General features: G+C 41.2%; 1 protein-coding gene across 12 annotated transcripts in view; it reads left to right on the top strand.

The window, feature by feature from the left end:
• Positions 1-20,905, top strand: part of MTHFD1L (methylenetetrahydrofolate dehydrogenase (NADP+ dependent) 1 like) — a 212,569-nt gene that overhangs the window by 73,940 nt on the left and 117,724 nt on the right. For all 12 annotated transcript variants that reach the window (XR_014267280.1, XR_014267281.1, XM_082474543.1 and 9 more), the window contains exons 17-20: positions 1,647-1,723; positions 7,865-8,005; positions 10,441-10,509; positions 15,453-15,564. Coding sequence is in view for 10 of the 12 variants with exons in the window: in XM_082474543.1 (XP_082330669.1) it covers positions 1,647-1,723; positions 7,865-8,005; positions 10,441-10,509; positions 15,453-15,564 (399 nt within the window). In the remaining 2 variants the exon portion in view is untranslated. The remainder of the gene's footprint in view (positions 1-1,646; positions 1,724-7,864; positions 8,006-10,440; positions 10,510-15,452; positions 15,565-20,905) is intronic.

Genomic DNA, 20,905 nt, shown 5'->3' with positions numbered 1-20,905 from the left:
TTTTGGGGGTTTTTTTGGCTGCGTCAGGTCTTCGTTGCTGCGCACGGGCTTTCTCTAGTTGCGGCAAGCAGGGGCTGCTCTTCGTTGCGGTGCGCAGGCTTCTCATTGCGGTGGCTTCTCTTGTTGCGGAGCACGGGCTCTAGGCGCATGGGCTTCAGTAGTTGTGGCATGTGGGCTCAGTAGTTGTGTCGGCCCCCGGGCTTAGCTGCTCTGCAGGCATGTGGGATCTTCCCAGACCAGGGATTGAACCCGTGTCCCCTACATTGGCAGGCGGATTCTTAACCACTGCGCCACCAGGGAAGTCCCGAGAGGAGAGTACTGTACGTAGAGAAAGAGGCCGGCAGTGAGTCAGGGAGCTACAGAGGCAGGCAAGGTTGGCAGGTCTGGTCGTGCTTTGTGTGTGGAAGAAAACAGTCACAATTTCATCCTAAGGATGCTTGTAATCCCCAAATACACAATTCCCGCCACCATTTTTGTCAGAGCCATATTAAACGTTTAGTAAATTGGATCTAAGTTGTCAGTGTGGACGGCTTGCTATTTGATGCGGTATAAATTATTAGTGAAGTCTATGTCCTTCTGGCTTTACTTTCTGGCATTGTAGATTTGGTTTTCACAAACAAAATGTAAATCAGTGCAATTCGTACAGGCCAGTGAAGAGAGTAAAGAGAATTGATACTTACTCGAATCATCATTGACTTCTCCCCCCACATATACTACTTTATTTATTTGGGGGTTTTTTATATGGTAAAATATACATAGCATATCATCTTAATCATTCATAAGCATGCAATTCATGGCATTAAATATATGCCACGAATGGCATATAGGCCAAGGCTTGGGATGGTTATACCATCACCACTAACTACACCCCAAACCTTTTCATCATCCTTAACAAAAACTCCAACACTCCCTAAATCATAAGTCCTCACCTCCCCTCAGCCCCTGGTAATCACCATTCTACTCTCTGTCTCTATAAATATGCCTATTCTAAGAACCCCATACAAGTGGAATCATACTGTATCTGGTTTATTTCATTATGCATAATGTTTTCAACGTCCGTCCATGTTGTATCATAATATATCAAACGTTCACTCATTTTATGGCTGTATAACATTCCATTGTATGTCTATACCACGTTTTGTTTATCTATTCATTTGTCAGTGGACACTTCGCTGTTTCCACCTCTTGGCTGTTGTGAATAACGCTGCTGTGATCATGGGTGTGCAATAGCTGCTTCCAGTTCTATTGGATATATACCTGGAAGTGGTGGGTCATGTGTTCGTTCAATGTTTAACCTTCAGAGAGGCTTAATTGGCTTCTTCTTGTGCCTCAGGTTTCAGTGTAAAAAGGACACTCCTTCAGAAATGCTTTTCCTTACTGCCCGTTCAAGACGGCACCCCACCCCAAACCCCTTCCCGAGACACGCCGTCATATCCCCTCCTTGGTTTCCTGAAGGCACTTAGTGCTAGCTGGGTGATCCCTAGTTTATTTGACCCCTTTGTGTGATCCTCCCACGGGGTCATCAGCTCAGGGAAGCCAGACCTGATCTCTTGCTCTCTGCTGCCTCTGCAGCACCCAGAACAATGCCAGACACACACTGGGCGGCCAGTCCCTGCTTGTTGATGCTCTGTTCTCTTCTCTTCCAGTCATGGATACAAATGACCGATTTCTACGAAAAATCACTATCGGGCAGGGAAACACAGAGAAGGGCTATTCCCGGCAGGTAGGTGGTGTTTTCTCCAGGGAGGGCTCTGCTGTCGCACTTAAACCGGCCCAGAAGCTGGTTCCCCACATTTCTCCTCCTGTCCTTCCACCCGCCGTAACCAGTGGGCCCCTGATGAGTCAAGGTGTTTCTTGCAGTCCCTCAGCAGGACTGGGAAATCATCAGGAGACAGAAAGTCCCCAGTATTATTTTGCCATCCTTTTTCTGTGTGATTTTAGTTGTGTTTCTGGTAAGAGCCATTCAGGGTGTCCCTTGAATATACATTCTAACATATTTTATTGCCAACCCACCCAGTTAGTACTGTATCTGCATAACAGCTGAAAAATGAAAATCTCAGACACATTACTCACGTTTCATAAACCAAAGAGCAAACACCCAGTTATTTGGCTTAATAGCCTGAGAAGTTGTTAAGGATAATGTCTTATTACCCAAATCCAGAAAATGTAGAAGATAAATTATGATGTCCACCTTCATTTTAACAGGTCTCCAGTGTGGGGTGATGGTGCTTAGTGAATATAAATTCATTCTATGATTTTTCAGCCAGGCCCAGTAGGCCTCTAAATTATTATTTTTTGTAGTAAACTTTATAGCTTAAGACACTTTTAGATTTATGGCCTTTACATTGTTAAGTTTTTAATTAACCTAAAAAGAATCACTTTTACTGTAGTATTCAGTCCTCATACCAAACAGACTTTTGGATCTTTTGAAATATTTGAATTAAAAAGTGAATCTGAACAACAAGGTCCCACCCTATAGCACGGGGAAGTATATTCAATACCCTGTGAGAAACCATAATGGAAAAGAATATAAAAAAGAATGTGTGTGTGTGTGTGTGTGTGTGTGTGTGTGTATATAAAACTGAATCACTTTGCTGTATAGCAGAAATTAACACAACATTGTAAATCAACTATACTTCAACTTAAAAAAATTAAATTAAATTTTAAAAATGAATATGAGGATTGAATCGAGAAGACAAGCTAAGCCCCTACTCCATCCCTCCTCCAAATCCTGGAACTTGCACACACAAACAGATTTCAAATAGTCAATATCCTTGCTAGAAAACCAGAGTGATGGCCATACTCTTTGGGGAAGCTTCTGAAAGATAGGAAGATGGAATTGGATTGGTGGAGAAAAGCACAAACCAAAATATGGTGGAAGTATTGGAGGGGGTCGCTAAATTCAAAGGCATTAGATACCCTACTTCCCAGATACAGGAGAGGGATGGGGACAGCTCCCAAAAAACTGGTGTACAGGCACCTGCCTGGGACACCTGTGCTGAGACACAGCCAGTGGATACATTGGCCTCAGCCTCGGGGCCCAGCCGTGGGGGGCGGCTTACATCAACGTCACAGATTTGCTTGTGTACCGTGCTTCCTGGCTGGCAGTGCAAGGAAAAGCAGTATATTGTGACACTTAGGAAAGGGCAGCCTTTTGTCATTTGCACAGTGGGCAACCTCAGGACGAATCCTGTGAGAGACTGCAGGACGGGAAGCCAAGGAGCCACATGTCCTATTTCCTACTGTCTTGAATGTCTAGAGACAGGGTGAGGTTGTCAGAAATCAGGTCCCCAGACAAGGAAAAGGGAGCATCAAAGCCAGTAATCGTCCATATTAAAGGAAAACCCATATCATGAACATGGACACCAGACACAGCAAAGAGAAGCTTAGATGCCCTAGACAAGATTGCAGATCAGATAGGGGGGACTTTGAAGAGATTACCATCAGTATTCTCAGAGGCTTAAGGGAGCTGTCCTACAAGGATTGAGAATTAGCTGTTGTGGGAAAAAAAATGGGTTAAAATCTTGGAAATAAAACTGTAGTGTCAAAATAAAAATCCAGTTAGTGGATTGAATAAGAATAGGGTTAACTGAATGAGAGAGGAAAGTTCAATCCAAGAAACTCTCTCAGAACATACTACCAAAAGGAAAACCATAGAAAATATAAAGGAAAAATCAAGAGACATACGAGACACACCGAGAAGTTCTAATACTCATCTCAAGTTACCAGTGAAAGTAACAGAGAATGTAGGAAGAATGTATTCGAGGAAATAATAAAAAGGGAATTTATTGACTTTAAGAAAAATTTAGAATTTTCATATTAAAAGACTGAACAAGTGCTGAGCAGCATAAATGAAGTAGACTTACACCCAGACACATAATGTTGAAATTTCACAACGCTAAGGGTAAAAAAAAAAAAATTCCAAAGAGCTGCCAGAGAGGAAAAAAGTCTTGATGAGTCACAAAGGAGTAAGATTCAGATTGTCATCAGACTTCTCATTGACAGCACTGAATGCGAGGTGACATTGGGAAAACTGATTTGGAGTTCAGAAGGAACAGAATTTTCAATCTAGAATCCTTGAGTAGAAAGAAAAAAAAATTTGGAACGGAAAATACAAAATAAGCTGGAATAAGTCAAACACAGTAGTTTGGCCTAGTAGAATTGGCACTGACATAAAAAGCAGAAACTCTAACGAACAGATAATTTTGACATAAATAAAAATTAAAATCTTCCATATGGAAAAATGATTTACAAAATCAGTAAAAGACCAGTAACAGTCTGGGAGAGGTTATTTGCAGTATAAATATAACAACAGGTTAAAGTGCCAAACATAAAAAGAATTTCCATAAATTAATACTCAAATCCTGCTCTCAGCAAGGCCTTCACTAGTCACCTTCTTTAAAACTGCCCCTGCCTGTCCCCAAACTCCCTCTTTCCTTCCCTGCTATCCTTACTTATTTGTTTATTTTCTGCCTCCCCCCACTAAGATGTGAGTTTCATAAGGGCAGGGGTTTTGGTATGTTTTGTTCACTGCTGTATTCTCAGTGCATAGGACTTTGTTACATAGGAGTAGTAGGTGTTCAATAAATCTATACTAAAGAAATAAATAGGATAAGTAGAAGATAATAAGACTTATCTATGAGCTCATTAAAACATAAATGAATTAATATTAAACGTTAGTGAGGATGCAAAGAAATAGAGACTTTTATACAGTATTGGTGAGAATATAAATTGTAAAGCCTTTTCGATGATAGTTTGTTAGCATTTAAAATTTGAAATGTCAGAACAATTCTAACTTCAGGACTACAGATTATTTTTAAAAAGGGGGGGAGGGCTTCCCTGGTGGTGCAGTGGTTGAGAATCTGCCTGCCAATGCAGGGGACACGGGTTCGAGCCCTGGTCTGGGAAGATCCCACATGCCACGGAGCAACTGGGCCCGTGAGCCACAGCTACTGAGCCTGCGCGTCTGGAGCCTGTGCTCCGCAACAAGAGAGGCCACGATAGTGAGGGGCCCGCGCACCGCAATGAAGAGTGGCCCCCACTTGCCACAACTAGAGAAAGCCCTCTCACAGAAACGAAGACCCAACACAGCCAAAAATTAATTAATTAATTAATTAATTTAAAAAAAATAATAAAAAGGGGGGGAATATTTACTCAGGTACAAAAAAAACTCTATAGGATACTAATTGCAGCATTTTTTGTAATGGTGAACATTGGAAGCAATCCAGTGTTCATCGTTAGCGGTGATTACATATATTTGGTATATCCTTTTGCACAACAGAAACAGGTAGCCGTTGAAAATGATAAAGTGTATATTGGGGGAGTGACATAGAGCTCTCATACAGATTGTGAAATTGAAGGTTTGTCCATACAAACGTTTGGACACCAAGGGGGGAAAGTGGTGGTGGTGGTGGGGTGATGGGATGAACTGGGAGATTGGGATTGAGATGTATACACTGATATGTATAAAATAGATAGCTAATAAGAACCTGCTATATAAAAAATAAATAAAATAAAATTCAAAAAAATAATAAAATAAAATCTTGGAAAAGAAAAAAAACACACGTTAAGAGAATTTGGACTAAAATGAATATAGCGTAATCCAGTTTATGTTAAGAAAAAGCCAGCATACGTGTTTATATGTGTAAAAACACATAAAATGGAAGCTGGAAAGCTGTTCACCTTCTGAAATCAGTGACTTCTGATTTCACATTTTCTCTGCATATTTTTGTACTCTTTATCTTGGCACTAGAGAGATGCAGGATTAACAATTGCTGTGATCTGAATGCCTATTTTGTGCCTGGTATTGGTAAGCCCATTACATACGTGAGCACATTTAGTTTGTAAATCTGGTTTGCAAATGAGAAAAGTTGCCATATTGTGTTAAGTGACTTGTCCAAGGTTATGTTCTATATTGCTTTATGCATACATATTGTTAAGTAAAAAGGGATTATATCTAAGAGGTTTAACTGCTTTTTTTAACCTTAAAACTATTGAGGACATCTTTTTATGTCAGTAAATGTAGATCTATATCATCTTTTTTGGCTTGTGGGACCACACGGCTTGTGGGATCTTAGTTCCCCAACCAGGAATCGAACCCGGGCCTTTGGCAGTGAAAGTGCGGAGTCCAAATCACTGTACCTCCAGGGAATTCCCTATATCATCATTTTTTTAATGCCTATATAATGCCACATCTTGTAGATGTACCATAATAGACACAACCATTTCGCTGTTAATGGACACTTAGGGTGTTTGCAGTGTTGGGCTATCATAAATAAGCTTTAACATACACATGATAAACAGATCCATAATTGCAGAGTCAAAGGGGATTCGCATCCTTGTCAACATGGCTTTTTGTCTTTTGTCTAAATCTGTGATAAACAATAAGAATAATCTCATCTACACCTTTATGTGATTTAGAAGTATTTTATTTACAAAACAAAAGTGAGCAGCCCTCTATTAGCTCTACCATTCAGGCATAAAATGAGTAACTATATACTGATCCTTGTTTCATTCTGATGTTGCTAGAGATGCAAAATTTTGAAATTGTAACGATTACAAATGAAGAACTTATGGGTGTTATACATTCCACTTATCACTTACACAGTTAATATTTTAAGAATATTTCTAGCCTCAGGTTTTGTGCAGAAAGTCTCATCATTTTTAGTTATTTTTCGTAGGTACTGTTTTTAATGGATCGGTGGTGTAGAAAACCCTAAATTTCATACAATGAAAAACCACTTAGGTTTGGAATGGGTTATATTGAGAATGTAATAGTTGAGTATAGGTGCATTTGCCTTTCAGGTAATGTGTTTTCACTAAATCAATGACTACTGAAATCTCAACCAGGAAGTAGCCAGAAAGCTCCTTCTTTCCTTCACTTCCTTTCTTGTGGGTGCCGGAAATGGACAATAAAATATCTCCTGAGGTGCTCCCTCCAGGGCACAGCCATTTTCTATGTAAGACTGAACTTGTCTGGCTCACATGCCCCTTGGGAAGGAGTGTCATGGAGTGGTTTTGTCCAGTGGCTGAATGCAGAGGGGGAGGCCGTGCGCGGTCGTTGTGTCTCTTGTGGTTCCTGTCGGATTGTGTCCAGCTTGGAATCAGAGCCAGGAGCGGGAATAGGAAGGCCAGGAACATTTCTTAGGAAGTAGCCGCTCTCCAGCATTCATGGCTGGACAATTCATGATCTGATGTGGCCAAGCCTCCGTGGACAGCTCAGAATTGATTCCATGTCACCTTATGACTGGGGGGATAACAGCAGTCAAGGGTCTCCTCACCGCTGTGCTGAGCTCGAAGTCTGGGAAACTGGCCTCAGAACCCACTTTTTTCACGATCTGCTCCTCGCCTCTCTGCCGGGCAGACACATGCATCCCCCTTGACATACATAAACAACAGCAGGGGTAGGCAGCAGACTCTTCCTTTATTTTGCCGGTATGCATTGAATGCCTCCTGCATTTCACACTCAGGCCTTCAAGCTGGGGACGCAGGAGCAATCCCTCCCCAAAGGATCCCTGCCTTCACGGCACTTAGAGTCCACTGGTGGAGCCATGCGTCCATCAGATCATCACATTAATAATTACAAGGCTGAAACGTGCTACAGAAGCAAATCTCATAGCGCCGTGAGCTGCTGTGACGGGGGGCCCAGCCAGGCCGTGCTCAGCACAGCAAATGGAGGAAGGGGTGGCCTCCCTAGGGAGCACTGATCCCAGGACCGGGCATGTGCTGGCAACTTGTGCCTCTGAGAACGGCCCATCGAGGGTTAAACCCTGGGCCTGCAGGAATTGCTGCAGTACAGATCCCCATGGAAATGGCCATCCAGGTGGAGCTGCAGCTGACCAGTACCTTGGCTTTGCCTTTTCAGGCGCAGTTTGACATCGCCGTGGCCAGCGAGGTCATGGCAGTGCTGGCTCTGACTGACAGCCTCGCGGACATGAAGGAGCGGCTGGACAGAATGGTGGTGGCCAGTGACAGCAACGGGCAGCCCGTGACGACAGGTGATTTGGTACGTCCATCTCAGAAGCTCCAGAGAGCTCGCGGCCCCTGTTCTTTGGTGATCAGGAGAAGCAAGGTTTTCTTCCTCTTACATCACTGGGTAACAGTGGGAACTCAGAGAGTTTCTGCGCACATTTTCCTGCTCATGATCCCGTTTGTCTTACAACTTCATCGTGTTCTCACAGGCGTTTATAACATGCTTGTACCTGACTGCAACCAAAGCATATGAAATCTATCTCATGAGCTTTTCACGATCCTTTCCAGTCCTGATGTCTGCTCTGCCTGGGGTGCGGTCATCCTCCTGCAGCCTGTGCCTTTTTTAAAAAAGTGTGATCTATGCTGGCTTTAAATTGAGGGCAAATCACCTTTCCAAGGAATAAGAAGTGACTCCACCTTTATGAAAGGGAAGGTTAAGTTAAAAATGGCACATTTTTGGCTCCAGCCTGCTCCCTGGGCGCCCTGGCTTGTTTAATTTTGTGCCTTCGGCTTGGGTTTCACATTATAAAAACAGAGCTCCCCCTTAATCATTCTTACTCATGTAGCTTTCTGTTGCGTGGAATGGTGCTTCTTACAAAGCTTTCATGGTACCCTGGCACACCACCACCTTTCTTAGTGCTTTTTGTGATTTGGCATGCTAATCTTTTTTCCTTTTTTTAATAACCAACTTTACTGTTAATCCCCATCAATGGTGTAGCTATTTCATTTGATTGTACGTGTTTATAAGCACATAGTACTTAGTACAACGTAGGCAGCCATTACTCTAAATTTAAGCTTACTTTCCCACATATAGAGTCACGTACCATAATGGAATCTTAAATGCACACTGATGATTGAAAAACAGTTGTGAAAAGGAGACAGGCAAACTAATATCTTATTAATTCCAGGGCCTTGGGATATAATTTTAAACCTTTGCCAAAATGTCTTGGTTACCTTCTGGCTCTTTTGAAGAGATAAATCTGAATGACTCGAGTCTTGTCAAGTAGATTAAATAGATATATTTATATCAGCAGCCCATGGAATGCTTAGTATAAGGCTTAAAGAGAAAACTCAAACCCAGGTTGCTGTAAAAGTACTGCTTTTAAAAAATTATCGACATCTCAACATTTCTCTCTAAACTTGCATATAATAGTTTCTGTATAAATATTTATCCGTATCCTCTTAATCTTAGCTATCAATAAATATGTGCCAGGAGTAGTTTGAAACTTTATCCACAAATATTTCCCTATACTTACTCTTTTGGTTTGTGATAAAACTCTTGGATCTGGACCAAAAAAACCCAGTTAACTCTTTTTAGTTTTCTTTTGTGTTTCTTGTTTGCAGAAGGTACCTGATTTCTTCATGTATTTATAATAGGAAGGTTACAGTTCTTGCAAGGTTTATTTCCTGCAATAAAGTAGAAAGTAAATTCAATTTTTAAAGAAATCTTCAATGATTAAATATTATAAAAATACAAAAATAGAAACTGATCACATACGAGAAACACAACATTGTTGGTGATAGAGGTAGAAGGAGAAAGTAATGAACGAATGCACCTTGGAGAGCTGAAGAGTCTCTAGATTCTACCACCTGATCTGTTAGGATCTGTTGCATGCCATATTTATTTTTTCAGGGCCACGTTCACATGCATTTGCTCGTATTATGGCCTTCCAATAACTGACTAATCTGTTGAAAGGTACTTGCCCAGTGTCTTTAGAAAAGGTGGAAGGGAGTTTTTTAAAAAAAGCTTCCGCTTGTGGCCTTCTTTGGCACAAATAGTTTCCCCAGTAGCTCTCAGACTTCATCCCTGCCGTGTCTCTTCCTCTACCTCTTCTTTTCCAGGAATGGGATAGGGAGCTTCGAGAGAGCCCAACTCAAGCATTATAGGATTGGAAGGAAGCAGCCACAATCTGTGTACAAGTGGCATCAGCTCCATTCTAGGCAGACATAGCACGAGAGACAGAAAAGGAGAAGCCTTTCCAATGCAACAGTGTTCTGAGTGCCTTCTGTTATCTGTGGGATGAGAGGTCGAGAGAGGGTGGGAAACCAGAATGGGTGCCTTTAGACACGTCCCTTTCTCTTTCTTCGTTCCCTCTGTGTAACAAGCCTTGTTTTTGTTCTTCATCTGATTTCTCGGGGCAACAGTGTAATCTCTGGTAATGAAAACTGATGTGCATAATTGCAAATTGAAAGGTATGGCAAGCCTCTTATTTCCATCAAAGGAGGTTTTTTAAAAAAATGCAGTGACTACTACTTCCCCATCACATCTTAGAAGGGTTGGCATCCATTCAGGTGGAGGAGAGATAGACAGAGGCAAGAGCACTGTGTCACCTGTAGCTCAGAGGTGACGGCGGCCGGTGGGGATGCCCACGTAGGAGGTAGGCTGGTGAGAAAAGGCCGAGAGACCCTTGTGCGAACGATTTTTTGTCAATAATCTAAATAAGTGGGCTTTTTCTCCCTTTCCTTTAGGGGGTGACAGGTGCTTTGACTGTTCTGATGAAAGACGCGATAAAACCAAATCTGATGCAGACCCTAGAAGTAAGTGATTTTCTTCTCATAGACATTGTTGACAGAGTTGCATTAATTAGATTGCTTGTGCGTTCCCACACGTGAGCATTTCCAGCCAATGTGAGCCCATGAGGAGCATCAGAGTAACTGCTTGGTCATCCCCCCAAAAGTTCAAAGTTCTTTGATATGATTCATATCTTGGCTAATGAAGTACTAATTGACCAGAGGAGAAACTTAGAAACTCAGTATCTGATATCTCAGTAACTTGTGTAGCCACGTTTATCACGTTTACACGATGTTTTCTATGTTGCATTTTTTTTTTTTTTTGACTCAGCTTCTCATAATCCTTAAGTTTGGGGAGTTTAGGTTTGTTGTCTTTTTTTTCCCAAGCAAAACGCAGAGTATTCAATAAAATTAAACATACACACACACACACACACACACACAAGTAATGCTGAGAAATGTTTTCCAGGAAAGTGTGCTGTGCTCCACTTTTTTAAGAAGGTCGTTTTTTGTATATGGCTTGCTCAGTGGGGGCTGACACAGCCAATGCTTTTCCTTCCGGAGCGCTTGCTCTCTTGCTTTTGACGCCTTGCTTTCCTGGACCTTCTCAGTGGCCTCTCCTCCATCTCTTTCACTGCCTTCTTCTCACTTCTCCAGCTGCGCTTTCCTCCAGTATCAGCCATGTGATAACCCTTGAACTCTGGTTCTGAATCTCCTGACCTCAGCATTTCAGACTTGTAAGTTTGGTTACCAAGAGCTGCTAGGGTGGGTAAAAGGCATTTCAAAGTTATGCATAAAAAAAGCATCTTTGATTCCTATCCACCTCCTACCTCCTCCCAACTCGTTCCATCCCCCAAACCTGGTCAGTGGTTCAAGCCCAAAACCCACCTTCTTGTCATTTTCTACATGGCACAAAATATTATCTGAGAGCCCCTATTTCTTTGTTTGTTTACTGTATTTCTCCTCCCACCAGGATGAGAGCAGGACTTTTTCCATCTTGTTCACCATCATATCGCCAGCTCCTAGAAAGTTCCTCACACATATTAAGTGCTCAGTAAACACTTGCTGAAGAATTAAATGGATATTTATTGTTTTTACTCCATTGCTCCTAAAAATATATACATGTTAAATAAATAACTAAATGAATGAGAAAAAATGTATAAAGAGACATGATACTGCTTCATCATAACACTTCCCCCTCAAAAATGAACACATTATCATCATCATTAGGGATGATCAGCTTACTGTTTTAAATAATTTGGTAATTGCAATCATTGTTGCTTTTGTTGTGGTCATCCATTTACAATGCTTGGTGTCAGTCTATTTATCTCTTGTAAAAATAAAATACAGTGTGTGTGTGTGTGTGTGTGTGTGTGTGTGAAAAAAAAAACAAAACATAATTATGGATGAACTTAGTACTTATTATAAGTTTAGGCAGAAAATAGATACTTATATACTAGAATCATATTCCTGTTTAATCTTTTTCTAAGATAAATAATACTTTGTGTTTAGTCTTATTATAACTATTTAGAAAAATTACCCCAAACTTGGAAATACCAAAAAGAAACTTGCATATCCTCACAATGTCATTCTAGAGTAGTGTCACAGGCTTATCTAAGAACTTTATGACTGTAGGTTAACTTGAGGATTTCTGTCCTGTAGAGATACAAATGTCAAGAAGAGATCACTTTAAAGGTTATGGTTCTATTCCCCCATAAGGGCATAAACTAATTTTGTCTCAAATTTAGAAAAATTATTTTGGTATAAACTACATAATCATTTTCCTCTTCTTGTATTATCTTGCTGATTCCTTTATTTAAAAGCTAAATAAAAAATAATAATAATAATTATCTTTCTTAGATTAAAAATTACTCCCACCTTTCATACATATCCCACTCTAAAAGGCTAGTTTCTTGTTAGTTGAATGAATTACTGGGTTGGACTGCCCCTAAGCAGCTCTTATTGTGCTCACATTTGTGACATCATTTTGATGTCACAGGCAATGGGCATTGTTTGAAAAATGAACACAGCATTCAGTTAAAATAACTGCATGTATGAACTCTGCTACCTGCGTCCTAAATATTCATTCCACATTAACCTGGCTAATCAGTGGCAGTAGGAACCTAAATCAACAAATGATCTAAAAATCACTGGTTAATGTACAGATTCTGCTTTAGTGCTCATGTTTGAACACACTTGATTGTTAGTCCCAGAGGAGGTTATCAAGGGTTCCGTTGCTGCAAGGTGCCAGGAGACCAGTAGTTCCCAACCCTGGCTGCACATTAGAATCTCATGGAGAGATTTAAAGATGCTGATGCCAAGCTCTCCCCCAGACAAAGTGAACTCTAGAATGTGTGGCAGGTAAAGCTTGGATACCCTGGGTGATCTTTATATACATATAAGCTTGAGAGCTTCCCTGTGGAAGAGAGAGAATAAAAGATCTTAACATTTTACCATGGGTTAACTGTATGCAGTGTTGAGGAAAACACCTACTTGCTGTGGTCTTTTGTCCAATATGGGAGCTACTGGCCACTTGTGGTTATTTCAATCTAAATTAGTTTAAATTAAATAAAGTTTAAAATACAGTTCTGCAGTCATAATGACTGCAGTCATTCTATTTCTATTTATTTATTTATTTTCACCAGCCACATTTTAAGTGCTCCATAGCCACATGTGGATGGTGGCTATTGTATTGGAGAGTGCAGATACAGAATATTTAGAGCACTGCAGAAAGTTCTTTGGATAATGCTTTTTTAGATCTCTGGTCAGCAAAGAGCAACTGAAGTTTTAATCTTACGAAGTGTTTAAAAAGTCCATTATGGAGAATATTCACAGCTTTGTCATCATAGAAACCAAGATAGTTCCTGTTATTACTTTCCTAAGTGTTCTGCATATAAAATAAAATATTGAACTCAGGATAGATATTTTTATGTCTTTGGGTTAGTGACAGAATTTCGTAAACAAAGTATTAACTCAGTATACTGCATCATATAAGTATAAATATCACTTGAGTGTGTATTTGTGTCTGTGTTTGAATGTCCAACAATGGTGGTCTAAGAATTTTTCTATCTAAACCACACACTGGGAGTTCAAAAACCAGGGCTCTAATACTGCTTTCGTGATTAATCTGCTGTGTGGCTTTTAATTTCATTTTAAATTAAAATTAGATGCTCCCATCTAGTCCCCAGAGTGTTATCCCAGGAATAGCAATGTGTTTATGCTGATCCAGCCATACCCTGTCACCTGTCGCCCTGGAGACTGGTGCCCGGTGCTTCTCAGACAGATGGCCAGGGTGAGGGTTGCAGGGCATAGGAGAGTGAAGCCAGCCGCCCCTCCAGGGGTGGAGCCTGTGACCTGGTCTCTTTAAACGTTTCTCATCAGCTCCGCTAGCTTTCCACAGGCAGCCACATCCTAGGACTGGCAAGGCTAGGAGGTGATGGAGACATTAATACCTTTTAAACAGTGTTTCCGTCAAAGCACCTAAAAGGCTTATCTGCATAGCAGTGAGGAACTATAGATGGATAGACAGGTGGAGATCTAGACAGTAAACACGCATGTATGCATTTCCATAAACACGTATCCCAGTGTATTATTTCCACAGACATTTGTATGGCCGTATCCATACTCTGTGACTGTCCCTCCTGAGGACTTTGGGGGGAAAAGTAAATAGAAAACTCTGAGTGGGGGCTTCCCTGGTGGCACAGTGGTTGGGAGTCTGCCTGCCAATGCAGGGGACGCGGGTTCGAGCCCTGGTCTAGGAAGATCCCACATGCCGCGGAGCAACTAGGCCCGTGAGCCACAATTACTGAGCCTGCACGTCTGGAGCCTGTGCTCCGCAACAAGAGAGGCCGCGATAGTGAGAGGCCCGCGCACCGCGATGAAGAGTGGCCCCCACTTGCCACAACTAGAGAAAGCCCTCGCACAGAAACGAAGACCCAACACAGCCAAAAATAAATAAATAAATAAACCCAAAGTTTAAAAAAAAAACAAACTGAAAAGAAAAAAGTAACAGTACTATTGATGGTTATAAATAAATATGGAAAAATAATCAATTTAAAAAAAAAAAAAAGAAAACTCTGAGTGGCTTTGATAAATTCTTTTTCACTCTCAGTGATGATTTTTCTTTCACTGCCTTTCTTCCTGCTTTTGTTCACCTCTCTCAGCTTTGAAACATGTTCGCTCACAGCCCATCCTGGTTCATGGGAACTTTCCATGGCTCCCAGGCCCCATCCCCTGCATCACTCCCTGCCTTCCCCATGTCAGTGAAAGGGCAGCCTGTATTTTCACAGGTGGAGCCAAGGCTTCACACACACAGACCTCAGTGGCCCTGGCTGACTCTGAATACAGCCTAAACAATTTAATGCATGTGGGTGATTTCTTTAGAGAGGGCTACAGTCTCTTCTCTTTGACAAAAGAGAAGTGTAGAAATGAAAGTAAGAATGACTATATATATGACAGATTTTGTTTACATAATTAAAATCTAAAGTTTTTGAGAATTCCCTTTTTTTTTTTTTTTTTGCCTTTTTAGTAACTAACATTTTAGTATGGGTGAATTTTTTCTTTTGTTTTAATAATTACCAGGTAACTTAACTTAAAAAATTAACAGGTAAGAGAAACAATGAGAAAGACAAAGTTTTTAAAAATCAGAATAAGATTATTATTGTAAATATAAAAATGGCTTATAATAAAATGTACTTGCCCTGCCATGATTCCCACGATTCATTTACTGTGTTGACTTTATGATTGGATTTTTCTTGAATTGGTTAATTTCTTAATGGGGTAAACAATTTAAACAAGCCTCTTAGACCATCAAGGTTTAATTCCATTCTTTGTAACAATATAATGCAGCTAATATGAAATAAAGTTTATTTCATGGTCACTGAGACAGCTAAAACAGTGGCTTATCAAAATTATAATAGGAAATAACTCATTCTCATAGCTTTTTAAAATTTGCTCTTCCGCTTCCACAGGGGACGCCTGTATTTGTGCATGCTGGCCCCTTTGCCAACATTGCCCACGGCAACTCTTCAGTGTTGGCTGATAAAATTGCCCTGAAACTGGTTGGTGAAGAAGGATATGTCGGTAAGTCACTTTTTTTAATTGCAGTTTTTGAAGAATATTGAAGAAATCTGAAAGGTGATGGCTGGAACAGAGTGAGATCCATTCTGACTTGAAATATATTCTTGTAAGCCCACCTTTCAGAGATGGCCTCAGTACTGGAAAAACCCTAAGGTCTGGGCTGTACTAGTGACATGACATTGTGGTTGAACCATAGATTTTGATGTCAAGTGCACGTGGTTTAGAATATAAGCTCTGACACTTGCTGACGACGTGACTTTGGGTACAGTGTAATGACCTCTGAGCCTCAGCTTTCTCAGCTGAGAAATGGTGATAACAATATTGTATCAAACCTTATAGGGTTATTTGAAAACCAAATGAGATTATTTATTCATTCAACAAATATTTACTGACAACCTAACACATACAAGGCATGCGACTCAGAGCTGTGGCTACACGGTGAGCAAAGCAGAGGCCTGCTGGAGCATACTGTGTGTGTAATTTAACAGGAGAAAATGCTCATTAAATGTTAGCCAATACTAGCAGTAATAGTAATACTGATTACTTGAAATGAAATCAGTCTGCTCTTCGTTGAATCCGAGTGTGGTTTTGTGGCCTAATGGAGGGGAAATTCCCAACCATTAGACTAGGACATTTTTATTAGTAGGGCCTCAGATGTGTTGCTGCTGTGAAGCTCTTCTTTGTGGTACCTGCTTCTCTCTGGCTTTTGTTGGATATTCCAGCCATAAAGAGGGGGACACTGCCATAGAGTTTGCTCAGTCTGTGCCAGCCCCAATCCCACCCACAATATTAAGATAGTAAGAAGGAAAAAGATAAACAAGGATTCATGGAATAGCACCTTAATTTGACATCTGAGGCATTACACTGGCAGATTTTCACATGCCAACAAGTAATTTATTCACTGCGTGGGTGTCTATAATCAAGTCTAGCAATTGCTTTTTTCACACTGATCATTAGCCTTGTATCTCAGAAGTGAGTTATTTTACATGAAAAGATTCTGCTGGACAAAAGATCTTAGCTCTGCACTTTTACACTTGGCCATTAAAAAGATCACTCAGGGTGGTTGAGTCTGTTTTAAGAATTCCTTACAGACATACAGTCAGGATCAAATGAGGATTTATATAGTTCATTTCTCAAAGGTCTGCATTATACAGCTCTCGTGTACTTTGCTGCTTGGGTACCAAATCCGCTATGAGAGTAGCTAGACATGCCGTCTAAGTGGATTTGCTCAATTGATCACAGCATAATTGTAGAGCTAATGGAGGAGGTTGAGTAAGGGCAGGCACTGAAAAGTTGGATGCTTACGTGAAGTGTAGGTTCTAAAGCATCAACTCCACAAATAAAAGAGTTTCTAGAAGAAAGCACTCTATCTTAGGCTGACAGAGCTCTCTGCCTCTGTGCCAATCCTTCCTTTATCAACACATATTTATAGAATATGTGTTGTCATGGCTAAGGATTTTTAAAGGCATAGGCTGGTGATGTACGCAGAACATAATAGCTCTCTGTGTGACCTTGGACAAGCCATTAGCATCTTTGGGCGTGTCCCTTGTAGACAGTCTCATCTGGAAAATGAGAAGCTGGACTAGACAAGGAATTGGAGCTGGATAGTTAGCCATGGACCCAGAGTTAGAAGCTGTGGAATCGGAACCCTGCCTGGTAACATGACTTGAAGCCATTTACTTAACTTCTCTAGTCTCTGTGTCCTCTCTGATAAAAGGAGAATACCTGTGCTGCAGTATTTTAATGAGTAATATCAAAAGAGAAAGTGCTTTTAAACCTAGAGAACTATGCAAATGTCAATAATTATGTGAATTATTTCTATGATCTCTTCTAGTCTAAGAGGCTGTAAATGGGAGATAATTCAGTGACAGTGAAATCTGTCCACTGCCGGAGGTTTAGAAGGCTAATTCTAGAATCAGAGTATCTCTGTCAACTCCTTTCAAGTTGTGTAACTTTAGGCAAGGTAACCCTTCTGTGCCTCAGTTTCCTTATCTGTAAAGTAAGGATTTTAATAGGACTTGCCTCATAGGTTTGAAATGAGGATTAAATGACACCATGTATAAGTCCTGGCATGGCACCTGACACATGGTAAGACAGGATAATTCTTAGCCACTTCTCATTATTCACTCCATTAGTGATACATGACTAATGGAGGTTAAATTTCCTTTTTTATTTAGTTTTTATTTTCAACTGTGGCAAAATGCTTAGAACATAAAATTTATCATTTTAACCAATTTTTAAATTTTTATTTATTTATTTATTTATTTATTTATTTTGGCTGCGCTGGGTGTTAGTTGTGGTATGCGGGATCTTCAGTTGCGGCATGTGGGATCTTATAGTTGCAGCATGCGAACTCTTAGTTGTGGCACGCATGCGGGATCTAGTTCCCTGACCAGGGATCAAACTGGGGCTCCCTGCGTTGGGGGCATAGAGTCTTACCCACTGGACCACCACGGAGTTCCCACTTTAACCATTTTTAAGTGTACCACTCAGTGAAATGCTTTCACACTGTTGTGCAACTGTCACCATCATTCATCTCCAGGACTCTTCATCTTGCAAAACTAAAACTCTGTATCCGTTGAACAACAACTCCCCACCTCTCCAGTGCCTGAAACCACCCTTCTACTTTCAGTCTCTGGACATCACTATTCTAGATAATTCATACCAGTGTTTTTCCTTTTGTGACTGGCTTATGTCACTTAGCATAATGTCCTCAAAGTTCACCCATGTTGTAGCATTTGTCAGAACTCCCTTACTAATTAATTAAGGCTGAACAATACTCCATCGTATGTATGTAACGCATTTTGTTTATCCATTCATCTGTCCATGGACACTTGGGTTTCTTCCACCTTTTGGCTGTTGTGAATAATGCTGCTATGAATATGAGTGTACAAATATCTCTTTTTATATTATTTTTAATATATAAAGATCATGGTCCATTATGTATAACTGTGTAACAGCAGTGACTTAGATCAGTATAGACCACAAGACTCAAGACCTGTGGTGTTAAACTCTCACGAAGGTGGCAAATTGATCCATGAAATGCTGGGAGCAAAGTCAATGTCCTGAACAGTGGGAATAAGGAACTACGCTCTTTCCCCATTGCCTGGTCAAGCCCGCTCTGTGGGCTGGTTCATTCCTTGCACTTGGAATAAACTTATGGTAGATTGCTCCCGCTCCCAGTTAATATCTGGTTCCTTTAAAATATTTTTTAAAACACTCCTCTAGTCACTTTGGTCACAAAAATAGTCGCATTTTGTTAAAAGGATATGGGTCCAGTCTCATGAAAGCTCCAAATCTCATTCAAATTGAAGCTTCACCCTGCCTTCCTGGGTCTGCCTCTGGGCAGCAGTGGGAAGGGGAAGGCGGCTGCTTCTCTGACCCCCCTCACCTTGCACTTAGGTCGACTCTGGCCCCTCCAGGGTTGAAGGTTGGCCATTCGATGGTACCAGTCTGGCCTCTTCCGCACTCTTGGCAGAAGACCTGTGGGCTGTATATCTCCCTTTCAGAAAATCCTGCTGCTGGTTCCACACCTGGTCTCCGGGTACCGCAGCCCTTCAACCTCTGACCTCCCATCAGTGGGAACGCAGTTACGTCTCTCGCACAACCCTGTCACGGGCTGTTTCTTTTCATCTCATGGACGTTTTTCATACCCCAGTCCACCCCTGTGTCCCTGATGGCAGTGTCACTCTTGATTCTTTGCAGTTGTTCTGCTACAGCCTCACTCACTAGCTCCAGAAAAGGGGGCAGCAGCGCTGCCTCCTTCCCACTGGAGGCGTGGGGTAGGACTGGCACATCCATAACTTTCTCTGAAGGAATCCTTCCCTGGGATTCCTTGTCAGCCCCTTTCTTTGAAAGGTGTCTCTTGGACTACGGGATGCAAAGTGTATTTTCAGACAGTTCCTTTGCACGTGCTGCTAGGTCCAGCATCGTCCTTTGGCATGTGAGCAATTGACATGGTTTTGGGGTGTCAGGCCAAAGACCCCCATTTTAACATCCTTCTGCAGAAGTTAAATGCAGTAGTACGGGATTGTCTGAAGTCTGAGTATGAATTTATGTCCATAGAAAAGTCATTGTGTAGAGGAGACTATCTCTCTTAAGATACAAAAATGCTCAAACTCAAAAAGATTGGTAATTTGGATTACATTTAAAAAATAAATTATTCATGATAAAAGATACAAGATTAAAAAGGCATGTGACAGATTGGGAGGAAACATTTTCAAAGATAACAGACAAACGACCAGCCTTCAGAATAGATAAACTGCCATGGACTACAGATTGATTTTTTTTAAAAAGGGACTTCCCCTGGTGGCGCAGTGGTTAAGAATCCACCTGCCAATGCGGGGGACACGCGTTCAATCCCTGGTCCGGGAAGATCCCACGTGTGATGGGAAATTATTAGAAGTCATGCCCCCCACCCCAATCTCATTTCTCTGCCCTCCCCACTAGATGTGCCCACCGTCCTGGATTTGAGGTGTTGATGCTCAGGTTTTTAGTTATTGCTGCTAACTTACATATATTCTTTGGTATGTATCAACGATTTTCATAACCTTTTTTAAAACTTAGGAGTAGGACCTCTTAATTACAGGTCACCAAATTTTACAACCTGATCTTCCAATGCTTGAGTGGAATTCACTTAGAATAATATTAAGTTAGACTAATTTGGGGGGGGTATTCATTTTGATTCCAGTATGGTTTATTGGTCATTTTCTGCTATAATACTGGAAATCCAGGTAATGGAGAGCAGCCACACGAATTAGTTTGCAGGCTTCAGCCTCCTGGATTTGAATTGCTCTCTGCTGTGTGCCCACTGTGACCTTAGGTAGGTCGAGTAACCTCCCCGAATCTTGGTTTCTCCTTACCTAACTCAAGGCTTGTTTTCAGGGCTTAGTGCAGTAATGCTGGAAAAGCACAGACCCTGGTGACTCTGGCCCAGACAGAACAGTGGACGCCGGCTGCTGTTACGACGTTAAGATGCTAACGATCTTTACTTTTAAGATAAACCTTCACAAATACTAATGCATTCTTTCAAGTGAAGAATATCTGTGTTCTGACAATGGAAAACACTACTGCTTGTTCCCTTCTCAGACAAAGGCGTTTAGGACCATTATCCATAGAAGGGATCTGAGATTCTGAGCGGATCTGATGACTCCTTTGGGTTAGGGGAATCCTTCTGGAAATATGGGGATCCTTCTGGAATCCTTCTGGAAGTGCTGTGTAGTTACCAGGGAGAAAGCAGAATGCCCTGGAACCCAGCAAACTCACAGGTGCATGACATCCAGTACATATCCCTCTTTAAATTTTAAAGTCTTACTTGCTCACTACTGAAATAACAGGAAAAAGA

This window comes from Balaenoptera physalus, assembly GCF_965194825.1.
Source record: "Balaenoptera physalus genome assembly, chromosome: 9".
NCBI classification, from domain to species: domain Eukaryota; kingdom Metazoa; phylum Chordata; class Mammalia; order Artiodactyla; family Balaenopteridae; genus Balaenoptera; species Balaenoptera physalus.
The sequence above is the reverse complement of the archived record's forward strand: the minus strand, read 5'-3'. Positions and strand labels throughout refer to the sequence as shown.